The sequence below is a fragment of the Clinocottus analis genome, unplaced genomic scaffold, assembly GCF_023055335.1.
Source record: "Clinocottus analis isolate CAN_PGR_092001 unplaced genomic scaffold, fCliAna1.0.p SCAF_6, whole genome shotgun sequence".
NCBI classification, from domain to species: Eukaryota; Metazoa; Chordata; class Actinopteri; order Perciformes; family Cottidae; genus Clinocottus; species Clinocottus analis.
Window position 1 is genome coordinate 18,688,172 of NW_027176218.1, and position 26,402 is coordinate 18,714,573.

The following is a 26,402-nucleotide window of genomic DNA, read 5'->3' on the forward strand; positions in this document are numbered from 1 at the left end:
CGTCATCAACTCTCTCTTCTTGTGACATGTCTATTTATGAATTTAGAGATTTAAAAAAAAAAAAAAAGGTATCTTTTAACTTTCTAGCATTTTAAAATGTACTTTTATCCAGGTGTGCCACCACAGCCATAGGTCCACATGCCTCCTCGGTCAAGGCAGCATGACTGGAACCTCAGCCGGAGAAAAATCAACTGTTTTAACCACAGAAGGTGTTCCTCCGGTAGGAGTGAAGACATGAACATACCTGTACCTGAACTGTAATAGGCAATGATGAAACAGTGTCATCGCCCAATTCGACGAAACGAGTCATGAGCTATGAGATTTCCCCACTTCTCCAATCGTATTGTCTTCATGCGATAGGAAGTGCGAGTTTGATGCTCCCAGTATCAGATGTCCTAAGTTTAAGGGCACTGCAACATGTTGACACTACAAAGATCCAGATGTTACGTTCCGTTTCCCTAACTTGAATGAGGAGCGCATCCTTTAATCAAAGTCACTGCAGGGTGCCGCTTTGATGCTCATACTTAAAACAATTGCTTTGCAGAGATTTATAGAATTCTAACCACATGAGTTTTTTTTTTTTTTGAAGTGGGAAGGTTTAGCCTGAATATGTTCTTAGTTTCCCCCAGTGGTGAAACTTTTCACATATGATAAGAGGTCTTTGCAGTTGAAGAGTATTCTTTACAATGGGACAAAATCATTATATTCTGGTTACCCATTCGGAAATAGTTGTCCGTTCATAACCACACAATGTGGAATATGTGTTTATTCACTTCTTTGCTCAGGTGTCACTCTCATGGTTGGCGTTGCATACAATAAGGTAACTATTGCCCGAGGGTACAAGAATAGCATATCTATTGTATACTTAGTTATAACTACTTGGCAGGAAAGTGAGCAGGCACATTTCCCAAAATATTTAACTACGCATTTAATATAGAAAAAGTCCAGGGAAGAGTTGGACAAAAATAATCAGAGTTAGAAAGGTTTCCCCATCAACCGCAACTTTGGAGTCTCACAGCTTGTGATCTACTTTACAAGAAAACCGACGCCGTTGATCTAATTAGAACTAAACCGAACCCTTTTCGTAACCTACCAACTCAAATCAACACATCCCAACCGGACCCGATTGTCTAATCTCACTCAAATGTTGAACAGATTTAACACCTAATTTGGAGTTGGCTCTTTTTAGACTGTTACATAAATTGCGTGGATGTTCTGGATGCAAAAACTAAAATCAAAACCATAATATTTAACTTTGAACCAAAACAGCATGAAAGCTGTTCCAATACCAACACTATGACAAAGCAAAATGTGTAACATTGGAGCTCTAATGTGTTAATTTAATTGAGACCAATACAGTTGGGAATCCAGGAATGGCTCTCACACAGAGTGGCAGGAAATGACAAACTCATGGCATTATAACGCACAAAAAAACTACTTTATTTACAAAAACAGACCACGGCCCCTATCCCACAAACCCCTAAATTCAGTGACTACTGAGGAATGCTATGTTTGCGCCTGTGGCTGAGGTTGGGAATTTACAGGACTGAGAAGAACAACACCCAGTGCAAACCTTCAGCGTTCTCTTACCCACTTTTTTAGTTCAAGTTAAGCAATCATCTAATGCCACAGTATATGGCAACACTTGTTGAATTGTGGCCCCAGTTTTAGACTGGGCCAGACGTTGACTCCTGTTTGGTTCCCAGTTGCAAGTCAGCTATATGCTTTAAAGCGCCTGGAGCCAACATGTTTACACATAGGTACGACAATGGGCTAAGAGCGATTTAACGATACCATCTTGGTCTGTGGTATATGCATCATGACATTATACTAATCAATACACAATGAAAAAATCATACCGTACAAAAACACTTGTTTAATTTAGCCGAGATCAAAGATAAAAGACACAAATTGAAATACCACCTTATTGCTAAATAACAGACACTAAAAATATTCTCAGCATTCAAGGAGTCTTCAATTGTGGCGACAATATCTCGAAACGTTATTGAGAGTGAAGTTTGCCCCCACTTTCAGCCATGTTTCATTAAATGGGGTTGCTGCATACGTGTTGGGGGAAAAAACTCAAGGGACATTCTCTGAAAATGCCGGGATGCCGGCACAGCTATGTGGGTGGGTTTTCGCACCTTTCGAGTCTTGATTGCAGGTATTTGCAAAGAGGTACATGTGATTCACATCATAACTGCGCAATGTGCGGGAATTAGAAGCATGTGACAAACTGTGGTATGTTTCCATGTTATCTCGTGTGCATCTGCCCACAGTCAAAATTTTTACAAACCATAAGTGTCACTCAATGTAGGTCTGGAAGAGACGCATGCTGTGGCAGAGAAGGATTTGTGTGTGTAATGGTCCTAATGAGTGCATCTCTGTCCACACCAGCTGCACAAAAGGTGTACTATTAGAAGGCGTAGCGAGTGCGAATGTCCTCCAGCTTCTTAGAAACCTCAGGCGGCGTTCTGTCAAGCTCTTCTGCCACACTTTTCTGCTTATGAGGGTCCATACTGTTGAACTGCTCACATAGATCTCCGTCAATCACATTCTGGAAAGAAACACCAAGATGACAAAAAAGACACATATTGGTTTCTAATAGTCCACAATGCTGAAATGTACATCTGAAGGGGATGCATAAAAACAATACCAACCTTGACTGGGAAGTAGTAGGATCTAAAGCTGAGATGGTCTCTGCCGCACAGTGGAGGAAACTCAGAGCGCATGTGCATCTCTAAATGTTGGAAGAAGTCATGGTCCTGAAAAAAAAAAAAAAAAAAAACGGTAAACATAAGGGAAATAATAAATAAGGTGGCCACAAAAATGGCCAAAAAACATGCCAGTCAAACAGAGTTAAGAAAATACATTTTCATCAAATGAGATCGCTCCCATTAACCATAATTCTTTACGGCCGGGCCACACTCCTGTGTTAGTATTGCGTGTGCATCGCGGAACCTCTTTCTTTTCATTTTGGCGTTCATGTGGACGGGTTAGAGAAGACTCATGGCTTGGCAGCACATCTGCTGTCTCCAGATTCAAGGGCTCCAAACATTTTCCCACAGCAGAAATAGACTGTGAAAATGATCTTTTGACAGTATATTGGCATCAGACCGGATCTGTAAAATAACTACAGTTTTGAGGTCTATATATATTTGTAACTCAACATTGCTCATTTCCTTTCAAATTATTGTGTCTTTGCGTGGACAGAATCCAGTCATATGTGCACATGTGCACACAAGGCTTATATTCTGATCCATTTGCTGTACAGTGCAGCAGAAAATAAGTTACAGGCTTCTTAAATTAACAGAGAACCGGCTTAGAATTGTTGAATGAGCAAACACTTGTTTTCTGTCCAATTTAAAATATAGAACATGAAGTAATAACTATACACTATGAAAGACCAACTCTACATAGAAAGAAGGGCTGACAAAAGCAACATTTTTTTTTGAGAGGGACGCAGCCAATCAGCGAGCCAGTCATCACGCGCCGCTCACCAGGCAGTGCAGCGAGGGCCTTATCTTCTTATGACATGTGTGCGTGCGTTATACCTCATGTGAGGTGAAGGGGACCAGAATGCCGATGCCTCCAGACAAAGTGGTGTAGACCATGGACTCTGAACCTCCAGGGATTAGCGTGGTTTTCTGGAGGGATAACACCGTCTCACCAACATGGTAGTTCACGATCACCTCAGCCTGGGGATAAAATGGGGATTTCAAGCTTATAGATCTAATATCACGTTCTAAAAGGAAGCAATATTCTTCTAGAACCCAACCAGATGATCACTTCAGTCAGAAACACCAACAGATAGGGATGTTGTTAATTAATTATCAATTACACATCTGGACACCCTCAATTCAAATACACGTTAACATATTTAATGGGTTTCCTTGTCTATTACATATTTTTGCTCCCAACTTGCGTCGATAATAATTTGATTGACCGATTGTTGATTAAATCACTTGGCACATGTTTTGTGTCCGCCGAGTTCCAAATTGTTGTAACAAACCATCTGGCAGGTCAGATTAAAGAAAGCCTACAATGAAATTGTAAAGACCTTTTGTCTTCCTGTCATTGATTAAGACCGATAGTTTTTATCTGTATGCAGTCTTATAGAGACATAAGTTTATGAGATCATATTAAAAGACATCAGTTGTGTCATTGAAACCATTTCATGTCTTAAGATCATCTGTCCTGAAAAAGCTGCACATGAACTATGTCCCAAGGTCACAAAGAAGACACACAGAGGAAATTGGTCCGTATGGTTAGATCTAATCCAATAACCATCAAAACCCTGCTTTGTCAATAATTAGAGGTAATAATCAGGATGCAGCCAAGATACAAATGCAGCATTCTGAAGCAATAAAACGTTAATTTTAGTCTGAGTAAACTGCATACATAGGACACTGATGCCATGAGACCAAGAAAGCACACAACAGAAGAAAGACAACTGAGGGAGAAGCGTGACTTTGGCTTAAACCTCTGTGGCCATGCTCTGTGAGGCTGTAGTTCGGCTCATGGTCACAAACTGCAGCGTTCATGGAGGCACATCTTTTCCTTTATGGGGGATTGTAACAGTGGAAATGAGTCCACTGGCCAATAAAGGCTTAGCATGACTCAAAAGATGTTTTAGTTTTTTAGCGTTGAGGAACTGAGGAAAGAACATTATCACAGGCCTTAAGGAAAGGCCTGTAATAATGCAGGAGACTACATGACAGAAAACATCCTCCCACACAATATGACATTTGGGGTTAAGACAGGCAGTCCTTTCATCTTGCTCAACGGACTACTTTGTCTCCCTGAGCTTGATCTTTTGAGATACATTAATCAAATAAAAGTGGAATGCATATAATCTAATGGAAGAGAGCATTTAGCCAAGCCATGTATGGATAATTAAGTTCCTCCAGGCTCACCCACATCTAAATGAAGACACAGTACATTTCTAAACTCAAACCAAATTCTCAATCAATGTGCGCGCAGACAAAAATAGCTGACAAACATTGTGTCACAAAGAAAACTGGAACCAACACATAATGTCTAAATTCAAGGGAATTTCCCACTGCATCTGCTACCTAAACAGTTTTTGACCAGCATTTAAATATGGGATGAGTTGTTCTGTGAGTTTCTGCAATCTGCGAAAAACAGTGCAAAAACGTGTTTGTACACACACTTGCATTTGTGAGTAGGTTAGACTTGTGGTTGACGATGTTATGCAGTCTGTGTATGTGCATGCGTCTCTATTGGTGGTTGAAGGTCAAAACAGCGTAGGAGGCCGACTAGTAGACATGCTTGACATTTTGCCAGTAGAAGGAGCCTGTATCATTAAAACTTGTGCGGCGCAACAAAAAACTTTGTTTCTGAAAGACTACTCAAAGGCTGAAGTTAGCGTTTCAACATTAAAACTAACGGTTGCTTGCTCTACATGCCGGTCTGACAAACGCTGAGGAATAATCTGTTGGTCAGTTGTTTTACCTTCTGTGATGCTCCATTAAGGAGGCCTCTGTCCCATAAAGCCTTGTTTCCTGTGGGGTCTTCATCCACATCGTCGCTGGTGTTGGGGGGTAGACGAACCTGGGAACATGTAATAGAAAATGAAGACATGGATTTTTTCAGTCATACTGGGCTACAGAGGTTTTTACAATTGTCCTGAATCTGATGCATTATATACTATACAGTGTATTTCAGTGTGTTCTTTCTCTCCATTCAATACAACACTCCCCATCCTCAAACTTACAATGCTGATGTTCCCAAACTTGTCAGCACAGGCCATGGTGTCGTAGTCGAGCAGACAGGCCGTGGTCACCCAACGGGGATACGTGTCGTCAGCGAAAATGATGAGCTGGTTCTCGTGGCGTCTGTAACGAACCCAGAACAAGCTCTCCTGAACGTCAGTCACGATCACCCGCTGGCCGATGGTGTGGATGCCAGTCACCAGGTTGGGAACGTGCTAAACGGGACCGAAATCAAGCACACTCAGAAGACACAAACGCACAATGTACTGCATATATTGTTTCACAATGTACAATGTACTGTTCATACATGGATCATTACAAAATGCAATTCAAGCACCATTCAAAGCCAATAATTACTTTTGAAATAAAATTTTGTATGCAACATTGAAATATTATGCGATCATTGTCCGTCTCTTAAAACTAGCCATGTACATTTTGCATTAACCAATTTATTCTCAGTGGGCATGTAATATGGGTTCATATTACAATGTATATATTCCAAGAGATTTACATGTCATTGTTTTTGTATAATGAGGCCTATGCACGTTCAAACTTGCTTGTCATTGAACTTTTTATTTAGAACATTACAAGCAACCAGGCGGCTTTATAACAGTAGAATAGATAAAGACATTATTGGAGAAACTTACAAAAGCTGAAAGTCTAAATGATTCACATCTGAATTGTCATCAGTTGCCAAGTGTACGAAACACTGAGGGTCCCTTGGATTGCGAGACATCTTGAAATGTATTTTTAAGCTTATCAATGGCATTTAGTTTGAATAAAAATAACTTGCGAAACATTTAATCACAACTACAAATAGTGCCTGGGAGACTTTTCTGTTGTAAATGACAGCCAGCCAGAGACGCAACGGCTTGTGTGATGAGACCGCTCCCATTAGCCTGTCTTCATGTCTGTTTATGGACCTAAATGGACATTTGGACAAATTTGATCCAGTGCCTTTCGTGAGACCATGGATTAAAGCAGGACATTTCCTCTCATATCCTCCAATAACAGGACGGCGTCTAGAAGAAGCCGAGCCAAACGTCTGTGGTTCTTTCTGGTGATTATTAAATAAAACTCATTTAGAGCTGCATTATTCGGAGGAATTTGCTTTTTTCGTGCGGCTACTCTGAGCACTTCAAGTTAACAATCTCTAATCTTTGCAGGAAAGCGCTGGTGACGTCACTGGAGAAATGTGGGCAAAGCTTGTATTGGCTCGTCAGACAGAAACAAACATAACAAAGGCCGAAACGCCCATTTGTTGGGAGCAGATCAAACGGGCGCACACTGATTGACAAGCATCACCAGCAACATTCAAACAGGGGTTGTCAAACAAAGTTATTGTTATCAGACACATTAGAGAAAGCGTGCAGGGCGCTTTTCAGATGAAACACTTAGATGAAACGCTTTCTTCTGCCAGAAAAAGTGGACACGGACCCCAAAGTTGACAGTCAGTTGTCACACAGTCACAGAGAAATACTGACTGAAGGTTATTATTTATTCGTAAAAAAGCAAACATTTACAGAAAGACTGTTGTCTTATCATTTTTGTCTTTAGAAGACTTTAGTGTGATTGATTTCAAATTGGCATGCTTTCAAATTATATCTAATCCACAAATTGGCATGCTTTCAAATTATATCTAATCCACAAATAGAGCAGGAGATTCATTATTTAATTAAACAATTAAAGTAAATTAAAATCAGCGCTCTCCAACCAAAATATTTTTCTTTGGAGGGAAAAGCCAGCATTCATCGCTATTGAAAATTCCCCAAGTTACCCACAGACAGTGGCTGAACGGCTTATTTAGTTTCTAAAAAAGGTACATATAAGGCACCTTTAAATTAATATACTCAAGTTTCATTTATCAAATTAAGCTATTAAAGTCACAGTGAAATGGAAGTTGGAGCCTCTTTGGCTTCTATAATATGAATATTTGGATTTATTTAAATAAAATTCTTTATTAGACTGCTAAAAAGTGGGTTTAAAATGTAGAGTGACATGCAGCTAAAGGACAATTGCTCCGCACACATCTCCCTCGTCACTAAAAGTTGCAGATTGACGATGTACGTCACAATATAATTAGTTGAAATCCGTGCTGGTACGTGAATAGTTATAATTTTTTGATGACACACACACACACACACACACACACACACACACACACACACACACACACACACACACACACACACACGTAGATTTGAAACCATATATCTGTCGTATTATCGCAAAGATAGTAATATTTATGAAACGTCAATGTCTGTGTGGCATGGCGTCATGCCACTCGACTCCGGCTGGTCAAACTATTCTGCTCTGAACCTCTCATGCCCACAGTAACAGTTTGTTGATAGTTGTTATTGAACAGTGTTGAGAACTGTTTTCTTGAAATAAAGCTTTGTTTTTTAGAATATTCTACTCAAAACCTTTTCTTGTCATTGTGGGGTGCTATTTAAACCGCGCCGCCCAACTGCGCAACCTTATTATTTGACCGATATTCAAATAAGGGAGTGAAAAACAAACCGAAACCTTTAACAGTTAAAGTCAACATGATGGATAGTGGCTCCATGATGCGTGAGAAGCTGAACACTCACTCATCATACAAGGATTTTATCTTAATTGGGATCAGTGTATTTCTTTATTCCATAAAAGTAATGTGATTGGAGCAGTTCCTTGCACCGATCACTATACTTTAAGTCATATAAATTGGATTATAAGACATTCTTGTGTGTGTATCACTTCCTGCACGAGGCCCAATGTGACTGCTGGTAAAGTGATTATTTTAGACAAACAGACCATAAAGAGATGCATTAGGCACAAAGATAAGTGTGTCCTCGTCTTACCTTGTTTTCACACTTGCGGAGCAGCTTCTTTTTGCCCAGGTCGTAGATTCTCAGCAGTTTTCCAACTCCAACCAGGACTCGTCCCTGGAATGGAGCAATGGCCAAAGGCACGTCCTCTACCGGGGTCTGACAACCAAAACACAGAGCTAAGAAGATTATTCAAGGCATCTGGTTTGTTTAAACAGAAACACATTTGTTCAGGAGTACAAGGCCATCTTGTTGAAGTGGGGTCCAATGTCCCACTAAACTCAGCACGAGACCAATTCTCCCTGGGACAAAACTGTGATTCAAGAAGGTGTGAAGAGTGGCCAAGAGTGGTTGTTCTAGTGGTCGTTAGAACAAACATTCGTATGTATAAATGTTAATGAACAAACATTTGTATGTATAAATGTTAATAACTAGCAAACAGCAACATTTAAAATGTGTTTTGCTGTGTCCTACACCCCACTTTAAAGATTATAGTAAACATCAGCCAATCCGGCTGTTTATTTTTTGCTTTTTTGTAAACTGAATTTTTCAAACGAAAAAGATTAGTGGTCACAAGTTTGAAGTTTTCTGGAAAAGCGCTTGGAAAGCTTTTCTAAAAAAAAAAAGTTTCCAATGATTAATAAAAAAAGGATGTGGTCTAAGAGCAGAGAGGAAAGCCTGTTCATCTCGATACACTTTGCTTTTTCCTGTGGCCTGTCATTGCTTTGATGCGAGTTTAAAAAAGGTCAATTATCCCCCAAAAACATACGTCCTAACGTTTTATTTTAGGCCGGAACAGATGATATATCTGAAAAGGATGGTACTTCATATTGGTCCCTGTATAGCTGATCCCTTACAACTCAGGTGGACTTATTGAAACTATTTGATCTGGTTAAGTGGTTGGGAAATTCCTCTAACGTGAAAGAACAGGCAGACACCACTGTAACAACAATCATGACACACTTCCCTTGTTAATCCATATCAGGTAACAAAAGGCATGTGGGCTGATTCACCCTTAGAGCCTCAACCCTGCACAGATTTCTGGGGAGTTGCCAAGAGGGAAGATCTGTGTTTAAAACTTTCCTTAAGGTGGTTCTGCCTGTTGTACATAAAAACACTTCTCTCTCTCTCTCGTCAAAATCATACTTATTATTCATCTCGCTTTCTTTTTTTTTTAAAGAGCTGTACGAGGCATAAATACACTCTACACCCAACTAAATTGTTATGTGACACAATCTCACTTCTCCCAAGGAAGACTATATACACAGGTGTCTGACCCCAGTAATGTGTTGGTCACATTTCACTTTCACTCCCCTTGTGCCATGCATTTATTTTTTTTACATTAATCACGGACCTGTAACGTTAAAACCAGGCTTCGCAATCTCACCCCTGCAGATTCATAATTATGCACCTGCCCTCACAATGCAACCTGCATCATCTATTAGCAAGCTAAGGAATAGTAGCAGGGGGTTCGACTGGCACAATGTGGAAGCATGCCAATGTTGCCACCAACCGGCAAAACTGCAGCGGAAGCATTACAGCCATTGGCTAAGTATTTGTGTATTAATGTAAGACCCGTTGTAATATAACGTCACTTTTATCTCTCCAAAAAATACATTTGCAAAAACGTTTTTTGAGGAAAGACCACATTTACATCGTCAATGGGTCCTATTGTCTTGCCTTGCAATGCCATTGAATTGTAAATGTGTATATAAGCCTGACCAGAAGGCCTTGAACTCATTACTAGCAAACTTTCATGGAAGCACATCTCCTTGTTTCATTCAACTGGATATATCAACATTGAAGTAAATAAATTCCATGAAATATTTTTTTGGGTGATTGTTAGAGTATGTAGTTCATGTAAATACTAAGTTATTGTGGAATTAATGCATCACATTAGATTTTCAGCTTGTTGTGTCATTGTTGTAATTTTATAACGTTGGGTCATAATGGTAGCTAAAATAGCATGCACCTTGCACACTCCATGGAGACATTCCACTTCTCAAATCTTCAGAAACAGGATAAATACTGACAGAAATATAATGTATTTGATGAGTCACACTTTACAAATGGGTTATTTGTTATAATTCTAAGTTTAAACCAGATTTGAATAATTATAAATGGGTTAGAGTAAGAAAGGTGTAAATGTTCTGCGATGTGGGGATGTAAGACTTCTGAGTGGGTTGTATTTTCCTTTTGTAAACGTAAGTAGAGAGCAATTAGGCTAGCCAGACAGTATTGTTTGCCATCAGTGTAATGTATTGCCTGAATAGGATTAACTTGCATTGGAATTAGTTATACTTGACCACCAACATAGTTGCACAATTCCCGGTCAATACAACAAGAGGACACCGCAGACATTGCGTGAAAGGATATTCCAATATGCTCTGCAGGAAGTGCAACCTCCGTCTCTGCTTTTTTAGAGGAAAGGAACTCCTTTGGGACTACCATTGCAAGTAATCAAGGGAAACTGATTCTTTATAGTTTTTCTATAACATTTGATACAGTTTTTTTTAAATGTTTTTAAAATTAATTATGATTCATAAAAATATGACTGTTGGGTGATTAATGTTAGTACTGTTAGTGCTATGTGGGGAATACGCACTCTAAATTAACCAGTAGTTTTTTTGCATTTGTTCTGACAGTTTGAGAGCAAATGCTGAAATTCTGCTGCCAACAAGGCCTAACGTTGCAATGTTACGTTTCCCTAAAAACTTACAAAAACATTTTTTTAAAATAAATCCTTCATTATCTGCATCAGAAGACTCTTACAACATAATCTGACTTTAAAAAAAAATAATTAGACATTATTTTTATGTTTGGGTCTTACAGGGTTAATGCCCATACAAATTATATTGATAATCAGGACAGAAAATGATCCATAGAAGGCATTGTTTGACTGGAGAAGTTTTAATACTACCTGGTACTAGCTGGTTTTGGTCAAAACCAACACACCGCCCTAGCTTGGTAGTAACTTTGAGTAAGTTGCAATCTATTGCTTTGCCGATAAAAAATAAATATCCAAGAAAAAACCTGCAAACAAAGAGATTAGCCAATCGAATTTACAATTGCATTTTGGTAAAGTTAAGAGTCAAACCCACTTTGTGCACAAACTCCAGTTTCTCGCCTCCACTAATGAGCCGATAGGTGTAGATAAAGCCACCGCCCACTGATCTGGGGTTGAGAATCATGTCTCTGGCAACGCCCACCAGAACGTACCAATCATCTCCTGTGTTGGGGAAACGACACACAGCAACGCTGAAACATATCAAACAAAGGAAAAGACAGGTTTGAGTTATGGGCTCTTGGGAGATTTTAGAAGTTTGAGTCGACATCATTGAGTTAACCAGAGGCACTTGCATATTTAGGTTGCTGGAAGGTGACTACTTACCACTTATAATCCTAATTAGGCGTGTTACGATAATATGGAAATTAATTGCTAAATAAATGCAAATGATCAAAAGGACTCAAAGGATTACTCAAACAGCAGCTATCACTTTCTTACATTGATAAACTATGTGAAAAACTAAAAACAAACAATATTAAATATGGTAACTACAAGTGCCCATGGCTTAATAAAAAGAAATGTTCTTCCCTGTAAGACCCCTTGTTGTAATATTACGTCACTTTTATCTCTCCAAAAAACCCATTTGCAAAAACGTTTTTTGATTAAAGACCACGTTTACATAGTCAATGGGTCCGATTGTCTTGCAATGCCATTGGATTGTAAATGTGTATATAGGTCTGGCCATAAGGCCATGAACTCACTCTACCAGCAAACTTTCCTGGAAGCGCATCTCCTTGTTTCATTCAACTGGATACATCAACATTTAAAGGAAGTGAAATGTTTTTTTTTGGTGATGTTCGAATATGTAGTTCATGTAAATACTAACTTATTGTTGAATTAATGCATCACATTAGATTTTCAGCTTGTTATGTCACTGTTGTAATATAACAACATTGGGTGAAAATGGCAGCTAAAATAGCATGTGCACCTTGCACATTACATGGAGACATTTCACTTCTCGAATGTTCAGATACAGGATACTTACAGAAATATAATGTATTTGAAGATTCACACTTTACAAATGGGTTAGAGTAGAGAGCACATTAGGCTAGCCAGACAGTATTGTGTGCCATCAGTGGAACGTATTGCCTGAATAGGATTAATTTGCATTGACGTATATGACTGGGGTCTGTATGTACCGGGAGTCAGGCACGCACTACACCCCGGTTTCTGATGTGATGTCACGCAACAGGTTCCAATCCCTGTTGACATTACATTTTGTTAACAACCTGAGAATGCCAGAGTCCATGATGAAGAAAGACAAACTGTGGAAACTCAGACCGTGGCTTGACTCATTCAGAGAGAAGTGCCTGCAGGTGGTACCCGATGAGCACAACTCTGTGGATGAGATGATTCTAGTCTAGGGGAAATCCAGCACCATAAAACAGTATATGCGAGGCAAACCTCACCCATGGGGATTCCAATTGTGGGTCAGAACTGGAATCTCTGGCATGATCTGTGACTTTGTTGTGTCACAAGGCAGTGTTGACGGAAAATGAGCCAAATCTGAACTTGGAATGTAAGGGGACATTGTGATAAAGCTCGCCTCCACGCTTCCAGGAGGTCAGAACTACAAGGTTTATGCAGACAACTTCTTCACAAGTGTCCAATTAGTAGTTCAGCTCCTTGATTGTGGATCAAGTGACTGCTTAGAGAAGACTATCCCTTGGAAATGTGAGTCCATCAAATGGGGTCCCAGGCAAGAGGGCACGTAAACAACCAACCGATGTGCGCAGGGACATGGTCGCACATTTCCCGGTAAAGACAAGAGAACGCTGCACACATTGCGTGAAAGAATATTCACTGCTTTTGGGACTACCATTGCAAGTAAACAATAGACACTGATTCTTTGAAGTTTTCATTATGTTTTGTATAACATTTCATACAGTTTTTATCTTTTTAAAATAAATGAGTCATAAAAATATGACTGTTGGTTGATTATTAATGAAATGTACTGTAGTGCTATGTAAGCAATACACACTCCAAATTAAACAACATTAGTTGTTTTGTGTATTTGTTCTGACAGTTTGAGAGCAAATGCTGAAATTCTGCAATACGTTGCAATATTACATTTCCCTAAAAACTTTTTTTTAATTAATCTTTCATTATCTGCACCAGAAGACTCTTAAAACATCATCCGACTTAAAAAAATTAATTAGATTTTATTTTTATGTTTGGTTTCTTACAGGGTTAATCTTACATGAATATATGCAGCATTTCCAATTTTCCAACTAACGGAAGAATATTTCCTCTCAAACATCCCTTAAGACTAGCTGCAGAGAGTGAGAGTATTTGTGAGTGTGTGTTATTGTGAGTGAGTGAGTGTTATTGTGAGTGGGTGTTATTGTGAGTGGGTGAGTGAGTGAGTGAGTGAGTGTGTGAGACAGTGTCAGTGTGCAGAGACAGCAAGCAAAAAATGTCAGGACTTTATAAAAACATAGCAACCAGCTAACATTACTGTCTCAGTCTCTTCTCCGTTTCATGGATGCGAAAAGAGTTTGTCCCGGAGTGGGGTGAGCTGGTTACTGAAGGAAAGGAAGATGACGATGACTCTATTTCTTGGGAATAAGGACATAACCAGAGAAAACCTGCAACTGACCACCAGATAACAGAAAATACAAAACTGTAAAAAGCTTCTTTCTCCCGTTTGTTTCTTATAAATGTAACAATGGCTGCCGGGCAGATTTAGATTTGGATAACATTTATGAGACACTGGGAGTTTTGGCGGGATCTCTGGACTTCATTTACTCATTAACCAACACGCACACACCAATTTGAATTTCAAACTATGACAATGTGTCATGCAGAACATTTACTTCATCATTGATTACCTGCGCTTCAGATAGTCCAGAGTTTCACCTTTTCCCTCTACAATTTTACAACACAGTTTGCCGTTTCTCATATCTATTTATCATTCCAGTCCCTTCAATTATCTTCCTTCCTGTTTATGAATCATTTCATAACGCTTGAAGCATCACAACAACCCACACTTGGTTTTATGATGGCATGTTTCTTCTGATCTTTTATATTACTGTGAAAGAAAAATAATCCATTTAGAACTCAATAAAAAATGTTTTAGCGAAAACGTTTCTACAGCAGCAAGAGGAATATTTACAACTGCTTAATATTTCAGAAATCAAAGCATTGACCGAGGTTTAAGAAAAACAGAGAAAACTGACACACTCACTACTCCATCACCCTCTGCTAATGTGGATTCACATCCTGGCAGGAAAGGCTGGTAGCAGGAGGAAAGGCTAGTCTGGGAGTAAGGGTTTTTTTTGCCAGTAAATTCTACAAGAGTTTTCCATATTTTAAGATGCCTATATAGAAAAACATGCCCAACATGGTTCTGTGAAAGCAGAGGCAGATGGAAGACTTTAGAGCAGTTGAAATATTGCTTTCCTGCAGATGTATGCTGGATTGGCAGCAGCTTCATCACTCTGCCATTTCTCCAACAGTAATAACTCATGTCTATAGGTCTTGTGTGTGCGTTCATATGTCAGGTCTACTCCATGTTTGGGCACAGAGCTTTCTCCTTTTTGCAATCCATCTGTCTGTTCAGTCTATCCTTATCTGAATACTTTGTACACATGAAATTGAACCTGCTCACCTGAACGCAGCTTCATTCTGTTCCAACTGCACCTGGTCCAGCGTTACACCCTGTATGGGGTTAAAGAGGCGCACAAGTGAGGCCCACTGTCCGGCTCCAGCTTTGGGTGCCCCAAAAATGGCTTCTGGGAGATTCTCGTTGAGGAAGGCGGCAGCCATCTCAGCAGCCAGTTCCCTTTCATCTTCACCAGCAGCCTCCACCATCTCCTACCGAGGCAACAGCAATAAAGAACAAAGCATGTCAGCCTAGGAGATACCAAAGCATCTAGACCAGCTTGGGCTATCATCTCTAATAAACTTCTTTCGGGAACCGCTCTCACAACCCAGAGGGTAGTAAGTGGCTTAGACTGAATATACCATGAGCCTGGACAAACTTGGTGTCACTCTAGACACTCAAACCAGTAAGGCTGAGTCTGCCATGTTTTATTACCCCATCTTTCCATATTTCTTGATGAGCATCCACATTCGTGAGTAACAGAGAGACTCCATCTAGTTGTTGAATAAAAAAAAAAAACTTAAACTTGATATGCTAGTCCTAGTAAGTTATTGTATTTCACATATATGCATGTACCTCAGTGTAACATTCTATTTATAAACAACCGTTTTGTATGCATTTTTTGTTTTCATACACATCTTATTTTACTGACTTACTACACAGTGTGTCCTTTAATATTAATGATGCAAGCTTAAAGTTTAACAAATGTCAGAGTTTATAAAAGTTATGTATAGTTAAGTAGTCATAAAATAATAATAATAATAATAATAATAATAATAATAATCTTTATTTGTATAGCGCCTTTCGCAGACCAGGGTCACAAAGAGCTTTATAACAACAACATAAACAATACACAGTTAAGAAGTACAAATAAATAAAACATTTTTAAAATGTTTAAAAAAAATAAAAATGTTTTAAATGAAAGCCAAATCGGCCCGCAACTTGCCCCTAAAGTGTGACATTTTGCTGATGTTCCATTGTGCACCATTGTTTGTAATACACTAGTAGCAATGTTACAGCTGTACAGAAACTATTAAAATGAGGGCAATGAATAATTACTTCAAATATCCAATAAAGTGACCACTACCAAGAGACACACGCTCCACATGTTGATAAGCCTTACACTTTGGCCGGGACAAAAAGTAAAGAGGACACGATGCAGTCTTAAAACAATGTTTTCACTTTCAGAAGTTTTCAGGCAGTTTGAGTTTACAGAGCGCCACATTGTTGGGTCTGTGTAAAAAAAAAAAAAAATCAACAACTTTCACACTTAAGAGGATCATGGGTGAGATTTTTTGATGAATGCATGATATGATGGGACAAAGCAAGACTAAATTTTAAAAAAAGCTGTCAAAATTAAGTGAGAAAATATTTAGACACAAAGTAGTGACTTTGTCTTTCAAAACTATGACTGATAAAATTACTCATATTTACTTAAAGAGTCACAGTGACCTTCGACCACAAACTTCATATCAGTTCATCCATGAGTCCATGTGGACGTTTGTGCCAATATATCACATTCTGAGAGTTGTTGACATTTTCTGCAGCCTCGCTAAAATAGCCTGATCAAGCAGATAACGTTTGATCCACCCATCTGTGTTCACCCATCAGGTTACAGGAATACAGGCCCCAAGTGGTCTACTGCCCAGACCATAACTCACAAGAACTATGGCAAGAACCGAAGCGAACAAAACAGTTACATGAATCAGATTTCTTTTCAGGTTGATATAAAATTTAAAAAAGTAAACCCAAATCATGAGTCAGTAGGGCTGTTCAGTATGGCTCAAAATCCATATCAAGGTATTTTGTGAGATTCTGACTGTTTCACGGTATTTTTTCCGCGAAACAGTAGTGTAGTCAGCAAGCTGTGCTAAGCCATAACAAGTGCAGGCAACAACATTATTATTTCACAGGTTAATGTTGAAAGCGCAGCAGAGTACTTATGTGTCAGGGTTCTAACTCCAGTCGTGGTTCAAACTTTTGTTGTGTATTTAACTATATAACAATTAATACCCACAATTACCGGCCTTTAACAGGGTTAACAAGCACAACACAACACTTCGTGGCACAGACAGTTTTCTGTTTGTAACACTAATAATTGTACATTTATAAAATTGAAAGTTGAATTGCATGCTGGTTATTGCTTGCACACAAAAAATAGGAAGAGTACATTACTGTATTGGTATTGAGTAAATAGCCTAGGGCTCAAAAGTTAAATTAAAATGTTAGGTCAGAAATCTTAACTTTTCCCACCGTCAAACTGACATAACGTTACTGTGAATAAATATTAAACTAATAAAGATTGCTTGTTAGATCCTCATAACCTCTACGGAGAAATTGGTTTAGTTTTACCATTTGAATCATTACAGCATCATTTTATTGACATTGCACCTCATGAGGCAGTTGTAGCTCAGGGGGATGAGTGGTCGCTTCCTGGGCGCCTCACAGGACAGCCCACTAAACCAAGGATGGGTCAAATGCAGAGAATACTTTTCCCAAGGGATTAATAAAGGATGACTTTCTTTTTCTTACCTCTGCCATTTGTTGCTTCCTCTGGGCTTTGGTTGCCTCAGTGTAGGCATTGTGGTCCGTCTCAATCAAAATTAGGTTGTTTGTCTCCGGGTGGATTACAAATTTTCTGGGAGTGTACTGCAGAGGAAAGGCCACCTGGTTGAAGACTGCTCCTAATTTCTCCAAAGCCAAGATTCTGACAGACAAAAAACAAAGAGAAAACAGGAGAAGGCAGTTACAGATGATTGGAGCACGACTGTATCCCTCAAGTTAACAAAGTTGGATATATGCTTCTCTACTTAAGACACTTTTCTTTCATTCTTTTATTTTTAATATGGCACCTTTCATACAATCATGCAGCCTAAAGTACTTCACGCTGCCAAATTAAAACAGCACAGGCTAAAATCATTTAAAAAAAGCTTTTATTCAGCAGACCAGAGTGCCTTGCAATAGTCAAACCAAGAGGATATAGAAACATGCATTTGTTTTTCTGTGTCGGCTTGAGAGGAAAATGCAATGTTTCTATCATGATCAAATTACACTTTGGTGTCATTGTGTCCTCCATTGAGCTGTCCTACCACACTTGGCGGAGGTGTAGTACATTATCAGGAAATGTGAAGCGGTCATGATATAAATAGGAGATTTTTATTATTTACTTTTGTGTGATAAACGGCAAAGAATGGAATTGCGGCTATTCTCAAATATTTCTAAAAATTCTAAATTGACAACAAATAAGGCGTCGGCCATGATGCAGTGTGGCACCCATACCTCAGTGTGTTGGTGGAAATGGCCACTATGCCTTCAGGGCATTGCTCGGAGGCAAAGCCAGAGGCGTACTCCAGAGTCTCATATGACAGAGGGGTCAGGTGAAAGCGAGACTGGTACGAGTAGCTAAGCCAGGAGCGACTAGACATTGCCAGCACCTGTCAGCGAGAAGAGAGAGACACGTTTTAATTCAATGTATGCTCATTTGACCTTTTAAAAAAGGACAAAAATGAGACTTTGTTATAGAGTTGGATTTTTTTTACGTGTATTGATGCATGTAAATGTTTCAGTCACATACAGCTTCTTGTCCCTGCATCCGAACTCTGAAGAGTTTGACAGGTCGTGACCCCAGGTAGCGTGTTCTGGTATCTGACAAGTCACCGGTCACTGGGTCCAGCACAGTCCTCAGCAGCACACCGTTCTGCGAAATAGGGGTCAAACACATATTTTTTTCCCTGCATAGATTTAAGTGTTCAAAAATCTGTTCTACAACAAAGCGGATGTGCTAGAAAAACAAAGTTTCTCGACTCAGTTTGGCGAATGAGAATGACTACCTGAAGTCCTATGTTGAGGTAGAGGAAGCCAATGGTTCCCTTTTCTCCAAGTTCATCCTGTTTCTCGACCCCTCCCATCTCAACAATACACAGACTCTCTGGCTGGGCCGGTAGGGCCTGCATGCTCAACGGCTGTAGGCAGTCCTGAACGTGATAAAGATTCACAAGGTTGACAATATTTCAACATACAGAAGGCTGTGTAACACAAATAACAATTAACTTGTTTTAGTTTATCAAAAGGCTGATTGAAGCTTTTGGGAACAAGGAATCATTTGAGAAAATCAGCATTGATTTCAACAAAAGGAGCCAATAGAAACTTTTATTTAATAAATAATATGATTTTTTAACTTATCAAAAGCCAGACTCTGCTTTATTAGTATCCTGGATGGGACTTTGCTTATTGTTTTTCATCAGAGTATTGGCAAGAGTAGCTCCTTGCCATAACAAACCAAAATAGTTTCCCAGAGGGACGAGTAGAGGGACATTTTTTTGCTTGCAATCTACAGCATAACTACTAAATGCCACCAAATATCACACTCCCTTTAATTAAACACTGTTATAAGATCGTACTTGGTATCGGTTGACACCCAAAGCCATGGTATTGTTACATAAAAAGTCTAGTCTGTTCATTACACCAACTTACTGGCACGACTGGTTAAATAAATCTATCGTAATTATAAAAATACAAATGAGAACCCCTGACTTTACACAACAGTTTGGATTTGTGAAGTTAAACCCAAATTGTTGCTATATTTGCTGATCCGTTCATCTAATTTACAAACGAGTATATCTGTTCATACCAAAGGGTCCAGAGAGATGATTCGGACAGTGTTGTCAACCAGTCCTACGGCCAGGAATCGCGAACGCTGCTCACCAGGTGGAACGTTTGCGAGGCTCATACAAACCACATCTGCAGACATCTCCTTCCGCTCAGTGTACTCATTCAGCTGACCGGACTGGAGAGGAAGGACACAAAGAGAGAAACGGTATTACGCTGTAGTCAGTTCAGTTCTTTCATGTGTTTATTATGGTACTGGAGAACTATTTAGTTTGTCTTTAAATGCAGAGCCAGAATCTTCTATCCTGATAAGGTAATTTTATAACTCGATAACAATTTACGACAATATACATCATACATAGTATGTATTCTGGTAATTCAATAACTAAAATTGGTTACATGAAATTAACCAAAAGGTTAAGCCTTTTTTGTGTATTCCTGTGTGAATGACATACTTGTCAAATGAAGGTTAACAAGTATACCCTTATTTAATAATAGTAATACAAAATGAACATAGGACTATCAAAGAAAAAGAGTGTTTTATGTCGTCAATAAATGTCATTCACAATGGCTGCGTTTCCCAGATTCGATTGTTCTTAAGGACTTAAGAAGGCTCGAAAGAAGGGTTCGCTAAGAAGGAGTGCTAAGATACGAGTCTTTCCCAGATGCGTTCTTAACTGCCTTCTGAAGATCTGGCCAAAGAAGCTTCCTAAGGCGCTCTTAGTGGGAGCTGTACACCGCCGTGTTGCTGAAACTAAATCAATCGATGCCAGGTTAATCGATCACCCACCACTTTATCAACGCATAAATCACACACAACGCCCTGTGGTCCCCACGTGCAATTACGATACGCGTGCGCGCGCGCGTGCGTGTGTGTGTGCCATCCACGACACCAATCACCCGGGGGTTGCTAGCCATGGCATGAAATCCACGGTGATCCTGGCGGACCTTGTCCCGTATGGTGGGCATTGTGATGTTGTCCGGGCATGGCGCAGGAAGATCGGTGTCACGGCTGCCACACTGCGTGAAACCGATGCCTTGCTGAGGCCGGTGCCGTCCCCCACCACCTCCAGGAAGCTCCCCACTGCTTAAAAACGCAGTCTGAGGGCAACATTGCAGTAGGTTGGCCTCTAAATGTGTAGTGACACTAGCGTGACGAGGCGTTGGATCTCCACACGGGGAAGCCGGCACTTGGACTGGACAGCCTGGTCCGACAGCACATTAAGTGGGGAGAAGTGCTGACGTACATATGCATTTATGTAAACTATCTGGCTTTGTGCACGGCGACGCTGTTGGTTAGCAGGGAGATTATACCGTATTGCAGCCATGGTGTTTCTCACGCGTGGACTTCAGCAACGCCTTTAGACGTGGAGCCTCTCTTGATGAGGTCCAGCCGAGTTCAGTTACACCTGTCAGTTTCCCTGACATCTATGGAATACCACAGGGTTGTTGATGCTTTTATAGCTAACGTAAACTCATATGCAGATGCCGAATGCGTGTGAAAACGCAATGATTGATATTAATGATGATTCATTTTTTTATGTAGCTTCAGGAACACAGGGGAAATTCTTTAATTTTATATCGTTTTTTTTCTTTTTATGCTATCATTTTTCTTGCGTCAGTGCTCTGCAGCTGTGGGCGCACATTCATCATTATGCATGGTTTAAGTATTCATTTGAATGTCAGATATAACTTTCCCTGACGAGGCTGCAGTGAGCGTTGGTCGCTAAGAAGGCTGTTAAGAGTGGGTTAGACCGATCTTACGTTTCGTTCTTAGTAAAAGAGCGTCTTAAGCGAAGAACGACTCTGGGAAACATGTCGTTCTTTCACAGCTCCTACGACGCTCTTAAGCGCTAAGAGCGTCTTAACGAATCTGGGAAACGCAACCAATGTGTCAAAAAAGCCAAAACAAAAAATGCAATCTTTACAACTACTGTCTTACCGGGTCCATCTCAAAGTAGACCAGCTCCCCTCCGGTGAGTGCGATAACAACCTGCCGCTGGTTCACAGCGCAGCGGACAATGGTTTTTTTACCAGGAGTCTTCCACTCATTCACACGCTTGTCTGCTCGGATGTGGCGAATTCCATCTGGGTAGACCTGTAACGAGAATTGGGGAGGGAAAAGAAATAGGATGGGAAGACAGTCAGTAAGATGATGACGTTAATTGCTTTTCTTATTCCAAACACTTCACCGTTACAGATGCAGCATGGTAGGAAGCAGTCAGAAGTTTCCGGTAAATTTCCGGAAAGTTTCAATGGGAATTTTGGCTCGGGAATTTTGGGAATTTTGAAAAAAAGAAATGTGCCTAAGTTTTTTGCGAAAGCAAAAAACAGGGAACTTAAATATAGTTGAGAACAAGACTATGCACGCCGACCTCAGCTGGACCCTGAATGCAGCTCGTTGGGAACATCGTCTGCCAGAAACATAAACGTAAACATAAAACATTCTGTTGTTTTTGTCATCAGTGTTGCGTCTGAACCTTTCAGCCCGATGCCTGGAGAGTGAGAGAGCGCCGAGTTGCGTAGAGGCCAAGAGCGATATTGCAGACAGATAGAGATTTAAATTATAGGTGCAACATTTTGAAAGAAAATAACTGAACTAGTTCATTTTTTGGAGCTGTGAACTTAGTTCAAAATTTTGAATGATAAACTATGACCTGAACTACTTCATGTAGAAAATGAACTTTCCCAACACTGTTTCTCATTAGCATATTGATTACTTGGTAAACTGAAGCCATGTTCATTTTAATACCAAGTTTATTTGTATACAATAGACTTATTACAGCAGTAGAGTAGGACGTATGTATGTCCACACAAAAGTACACCATCACCTCCATTATTTGTGGCTTTTGGAATGTCAAAAAAGTCATTTTTAAAAGTTGTATTATAAATGTTTGCACGCATGTCTGCTTATGACAAGGTAAATACAGTTAAATTACCCCAAAATTTCCTGTTAATTCCCGATAATTCCCGTTCATTCCCATTCATTCCCATGGAAAGTTTCCAACTTTGAATATTCCCGAAATTTTGCAACCCTAATCAGGATACACAAGATGTTGCAGTCAGTCAGGTGTTGCAATTCTAAATACTTTGCATTAAGTTTGATTTTGTGTATCATGTTATAAATCAGTTACAGGGGAATACACATGTATGGCTTAACATCTCAAATTCTCTATACATCACAAAACTACGGATAGAGAGACAATCAATTTTATACTTTCTTTATCTTTGCAGTATATGTGACATAATAAAATAAGTCTCAAGACTGTTTGTATGCAACCGTTGTCCAGTAGATGTCCAGGATTGAACGAAGATGTTTAAAGAACACCCACCTGCACCAGCGCGTCTTCACCGAGCAGTGAGCAGGAGAGAGTAGGCGTTGTTCCAAGAAATCCCGAATCTGTCACTTCCTCTACAGTCTCTCCGATGGACAGGACCAGAGTGGCGTTCACGAAAGACACAATGATGTAGGCATCAAACTCATCTAATGAAAGAAAGGAATAGAGGAAAGCAAAGTACAGAAAAAAGGATATTACTGAATGAAAAACGAATGCAGATGGTTTTAAATATGATGAATAATCTAAATCATAGCAATGCCACATGTAATGTCTGACATAATTTTCAACAGCTATTTAAAAAAAGGAAAATGGCTACAGACGTTTATCTGTAACATGTATTTTCTAACTGGGAAGAGGACCCGGGGAAGACCCAGAACACGCTGGAGGGATTATATCTCCCGGCTGGCCTGGGAACGCCTCGGGGTCCCCCAGAATGAGCTGGAAAATATTGCGGGTGAGAGGGAAGCCTGCTGGGCATGCTGCCACCGCAACCCAACCCCGGATATGCGGCTGAAAATGGATGGATGGACGGACATGTATTTTCAAACAGAAGAAAATGGCGCAGGTTTCTTATTTCCTATTCTATAGATATATACAGAAATGAGTAGTCATTGATAGACCCTGAGTATGGTCTAATCCCAAGGAACTGCACAATTCCTCTGCCTGATCAGCAAGCTGTCTCTAGCTTCCGTTACACTGGTTAGATCCAGAGTTGTTATTTGCCACTTTGGATTTAATCCTTTAAATCTGACATGAATTGCACAGCCAGTAAACAAATTTACTCTTCCACTATAAGCTGCAGCTCATGTCGACAGAAAATGTGCAAAAAAAACATTCAAAATGGCTTCAATCTATGGTTTTGATGTGGCCATATTCTTGCTATTATAATCTTTAGGGCTGCAACAACGAATTGATAAAATCGATTATTAAAAAAGTTGGCAAAGGAATTTCATTATCGATTCAATGTGCCGCGCGATTATTACACCACCCAATAAGTCACAGATGTTTGAGTATTGAATAAACAAGTTGAGTTGCAAAGCAGACACCAGGTCCAGGAGATTCTGGTGCAGCCCGTTGTACCCTCTCGTACGTCACTGCATAGTCGCGTTGCTTGCTGGCTAGGCTAACCGTTGTCGTTAGGTCGCTAGCGAGTTCATTCCCCGTGTTTGAGCCACACTGTTGGGTTAGATAACGTCTTTATTTTAAAATAAGAAGCAATGCATAAATATCTCCTTTTGAGGTGCAGAACACAGACCTGCGTTCAACAATCCGATATAATGTGGCTTCATGCAGAGGAAGTGTTGGTGGGATTTAGGATTCAATATCTAATTAATAACTTTTGTTTCGGTAAATTGCAGTCCGTAAGTTATTTGTTGTTTGTCTGTAAGTGTGTGCGCATATGAGCGTTTGTGTGTGTGTGTGTGTGTGTGTGTGTGTGTGTGTGTGTGTGTGTGTGTGTGTGTGTGTGTGTCTGTGAGTGTAGAGAACAAGTTCTGATGTTCAAACAAATCCTGTTTTCTGATTTGCATTTCTTTATTTTTTATAAATTATTTATTGTTGAGATTGTTTGCGCTGTGAATTTGCACTGTCAGTTCTGTTTTTGTGATGATAGTTTGCAAATTAATGTTTCTTATTCCGATTAATTTGAAAAAATAATTAACCGATTAAAATAATCGTTAGTTGCAGCCCTTATAATCTTAAGAAAACTTAGCAAAGAAAGCTATAGCACAAACTACTGGCAGACAACACGCATGAAGATTAGAAAATAGCCATGTCAGTGTTTCCCCTACCAGGCCCGGGGTGGGTAATCGGGAGAGTTCCTGGTGGGCCGCTTCACTTCTGGGCGCTTCACTTCTACAACCTGATGCTCACATATCTGCACTCGTTCTGTTTTGTTTTGCAATTTGCTTTTAGTTTTCCAAAATGAGCTATTAAGTAGTAAGTACATATTATGTATTTGTCATGTCTGTTAATTGTGTATGGATGTGCACTGCCCAGGAAGTAGTGATTACAATTTATATATTTCTGCTTTTGTTAATTTGTCAACCTATCCTTGTGGAATAGTGGAATATTTTTTGTTAACTTCTCATCTTAAGTGGTTATTATTGTTGTATTTAACCTTTACATTATTTGTTGGACCATGGTATTAATAAAACAAAAATATAAGATAGTAAGAACTAAACTGTTGCTTCGTTTATCCAATTTCCACTACCATAGAAAAAGTGGACCGGTCTTGAGCTTGAAATTCCCGGGCTGAAAAGTGGCCCCACTCCGGCCCTGTCCCCTACCATTATAATAGGAGGGCGGGGCGCCCCCCTGAAAAAAAAAACCTGCGCCCCTGTAATTTTCTCTATAGCGCCAGATCACAAAATGTCATTTACGGTTGTCTTTCCTGTAGAACAGATTTATACCTTTATCTGTTATTGAACAAACTAAACGGCCGTATTTTATTGATCGGATCTACACACAGCTTGTCATTTATGTCTCTATGTGGTTGCGCGAGTTCCGCCCACATGCGCACAGACAGGTGAGCACTGAGCACACGCACAGCAGTGGACAGAGAGCGTTGAAAAATATGTCGCGTGAAAAGTAGACAACTAGGTTATATCTGCGTTTTAAACCCTCCCAGGTAGAAAATGGCATCAGTAGCTCTCCTGCAAGGATCACCGGAGCAGTTTTCTGAACTGAAAGTAAAACGAGTCAAAGTGCTCGTGTCTTGTCCCAACAATGAGCTGTTGGCTTCACACATTACAAAAGTACAAAGTACACGGACATAAAACTACACGGACATAAAACTAAGTCATTAATAAATATATGGAGAAATGCCTGTACTGTCGGGTAAATGTTTAGTTACGCCGTTAACAGGTTAAACTTGTGCATGCGCGACTCGCCGATTCTTGGCGTTTTGTCAAAAGTCAATCTCCAGAAGTCTCCGTCAGGTTTTTTCTGCTGTTCCGTCTCTCGAAAAAGAAAACAGATCTCAGATGAACATGGAGCATAAACTGAGAGCAGCCGTATCAAATCAACAACCCAGTTCATATTTGTAGAGGAAAGCTCCTGCTTTCCTCTACAAATATAGCTCACTGCAGCCACTGATACTGATGCCACCTGATGCTCACATAGCTGCACTCATTCTGTTTTGTCAAAAAAATATTAGCTCATTGTTTTCCACAATGAGCTATTTAGTAGTAACTAAATATTAGTTATTTTTTGCACGTTAGAACGTTATTTTCATTGTTCTGA

General features: G+C 39.8%; 1 protein-coding gene across 1 annotated transcript in view; it reads right to left on the reverse strand.

Moving 5' to 3' along the window:
* Positions 1-1,861: 1,861 nt before the first annotated feature.
* Positions 1,862-26,402, reverse strand: part of sf3b3 (splicing factor 3b, subunit 3) — a 36,123-nt gene continuing 11,582 nt past the window's right edge. The window contains exons 13-27 of the mRNA XM_068603130.1: positions 23,154-23,305; positions 21,764-21,919; positions 19,844-19,999; positions 19,044-19,187; positions 18,788-18,910; positions 18,493-18,647; positions 17,746-17,920; positions 15,220-15,425; positions 11,644-11,800; positions 8,576-8,701; positions 5,738-5,950; positions 5,476-5,574; positions 3,555-3,698; positions 2,661-2,765; positions 1,862-2,557 (exon numbers count right to left, since the gene is read on the reverse strand). Of these exons, the coding sequence (XP_068459231.1) occupies positions 2,417-2,557; positions 2,661-2,765; positions 3,555-3,698; positions 5,476-5,574; positions 5,738-5,950; positions 8,576-8,701; positions 11,644-11,800; positions 15,220-15,425; positions 17,746-17,920; positions 18,493-18,647; positions 18,788-18,910; positions 19,044-19,187; positions 19,844-19,999; positions 21,764-21,919; positions 23,154-23,305 (2,252 nt within the window). The 3' untranslated portion in view covers positions 1,862-2,416. The remainder of the gene's footprint in view (positions 2,558-2,660; positions 2,766-3,554; positions 3,699-5,475; positions 5,575-5,737; positions 5,951-8,575; positions 8,702-11,643; positions 11,801-15,219; positions 15,426-17,745; positions 17,921-18,492; positions 18,648-18,787; positions 18,911-19,043; positions 19,188-19,843; positions 20,000-21,763; positions 21,920-23,153; positions 23,306-26,402) is intronic.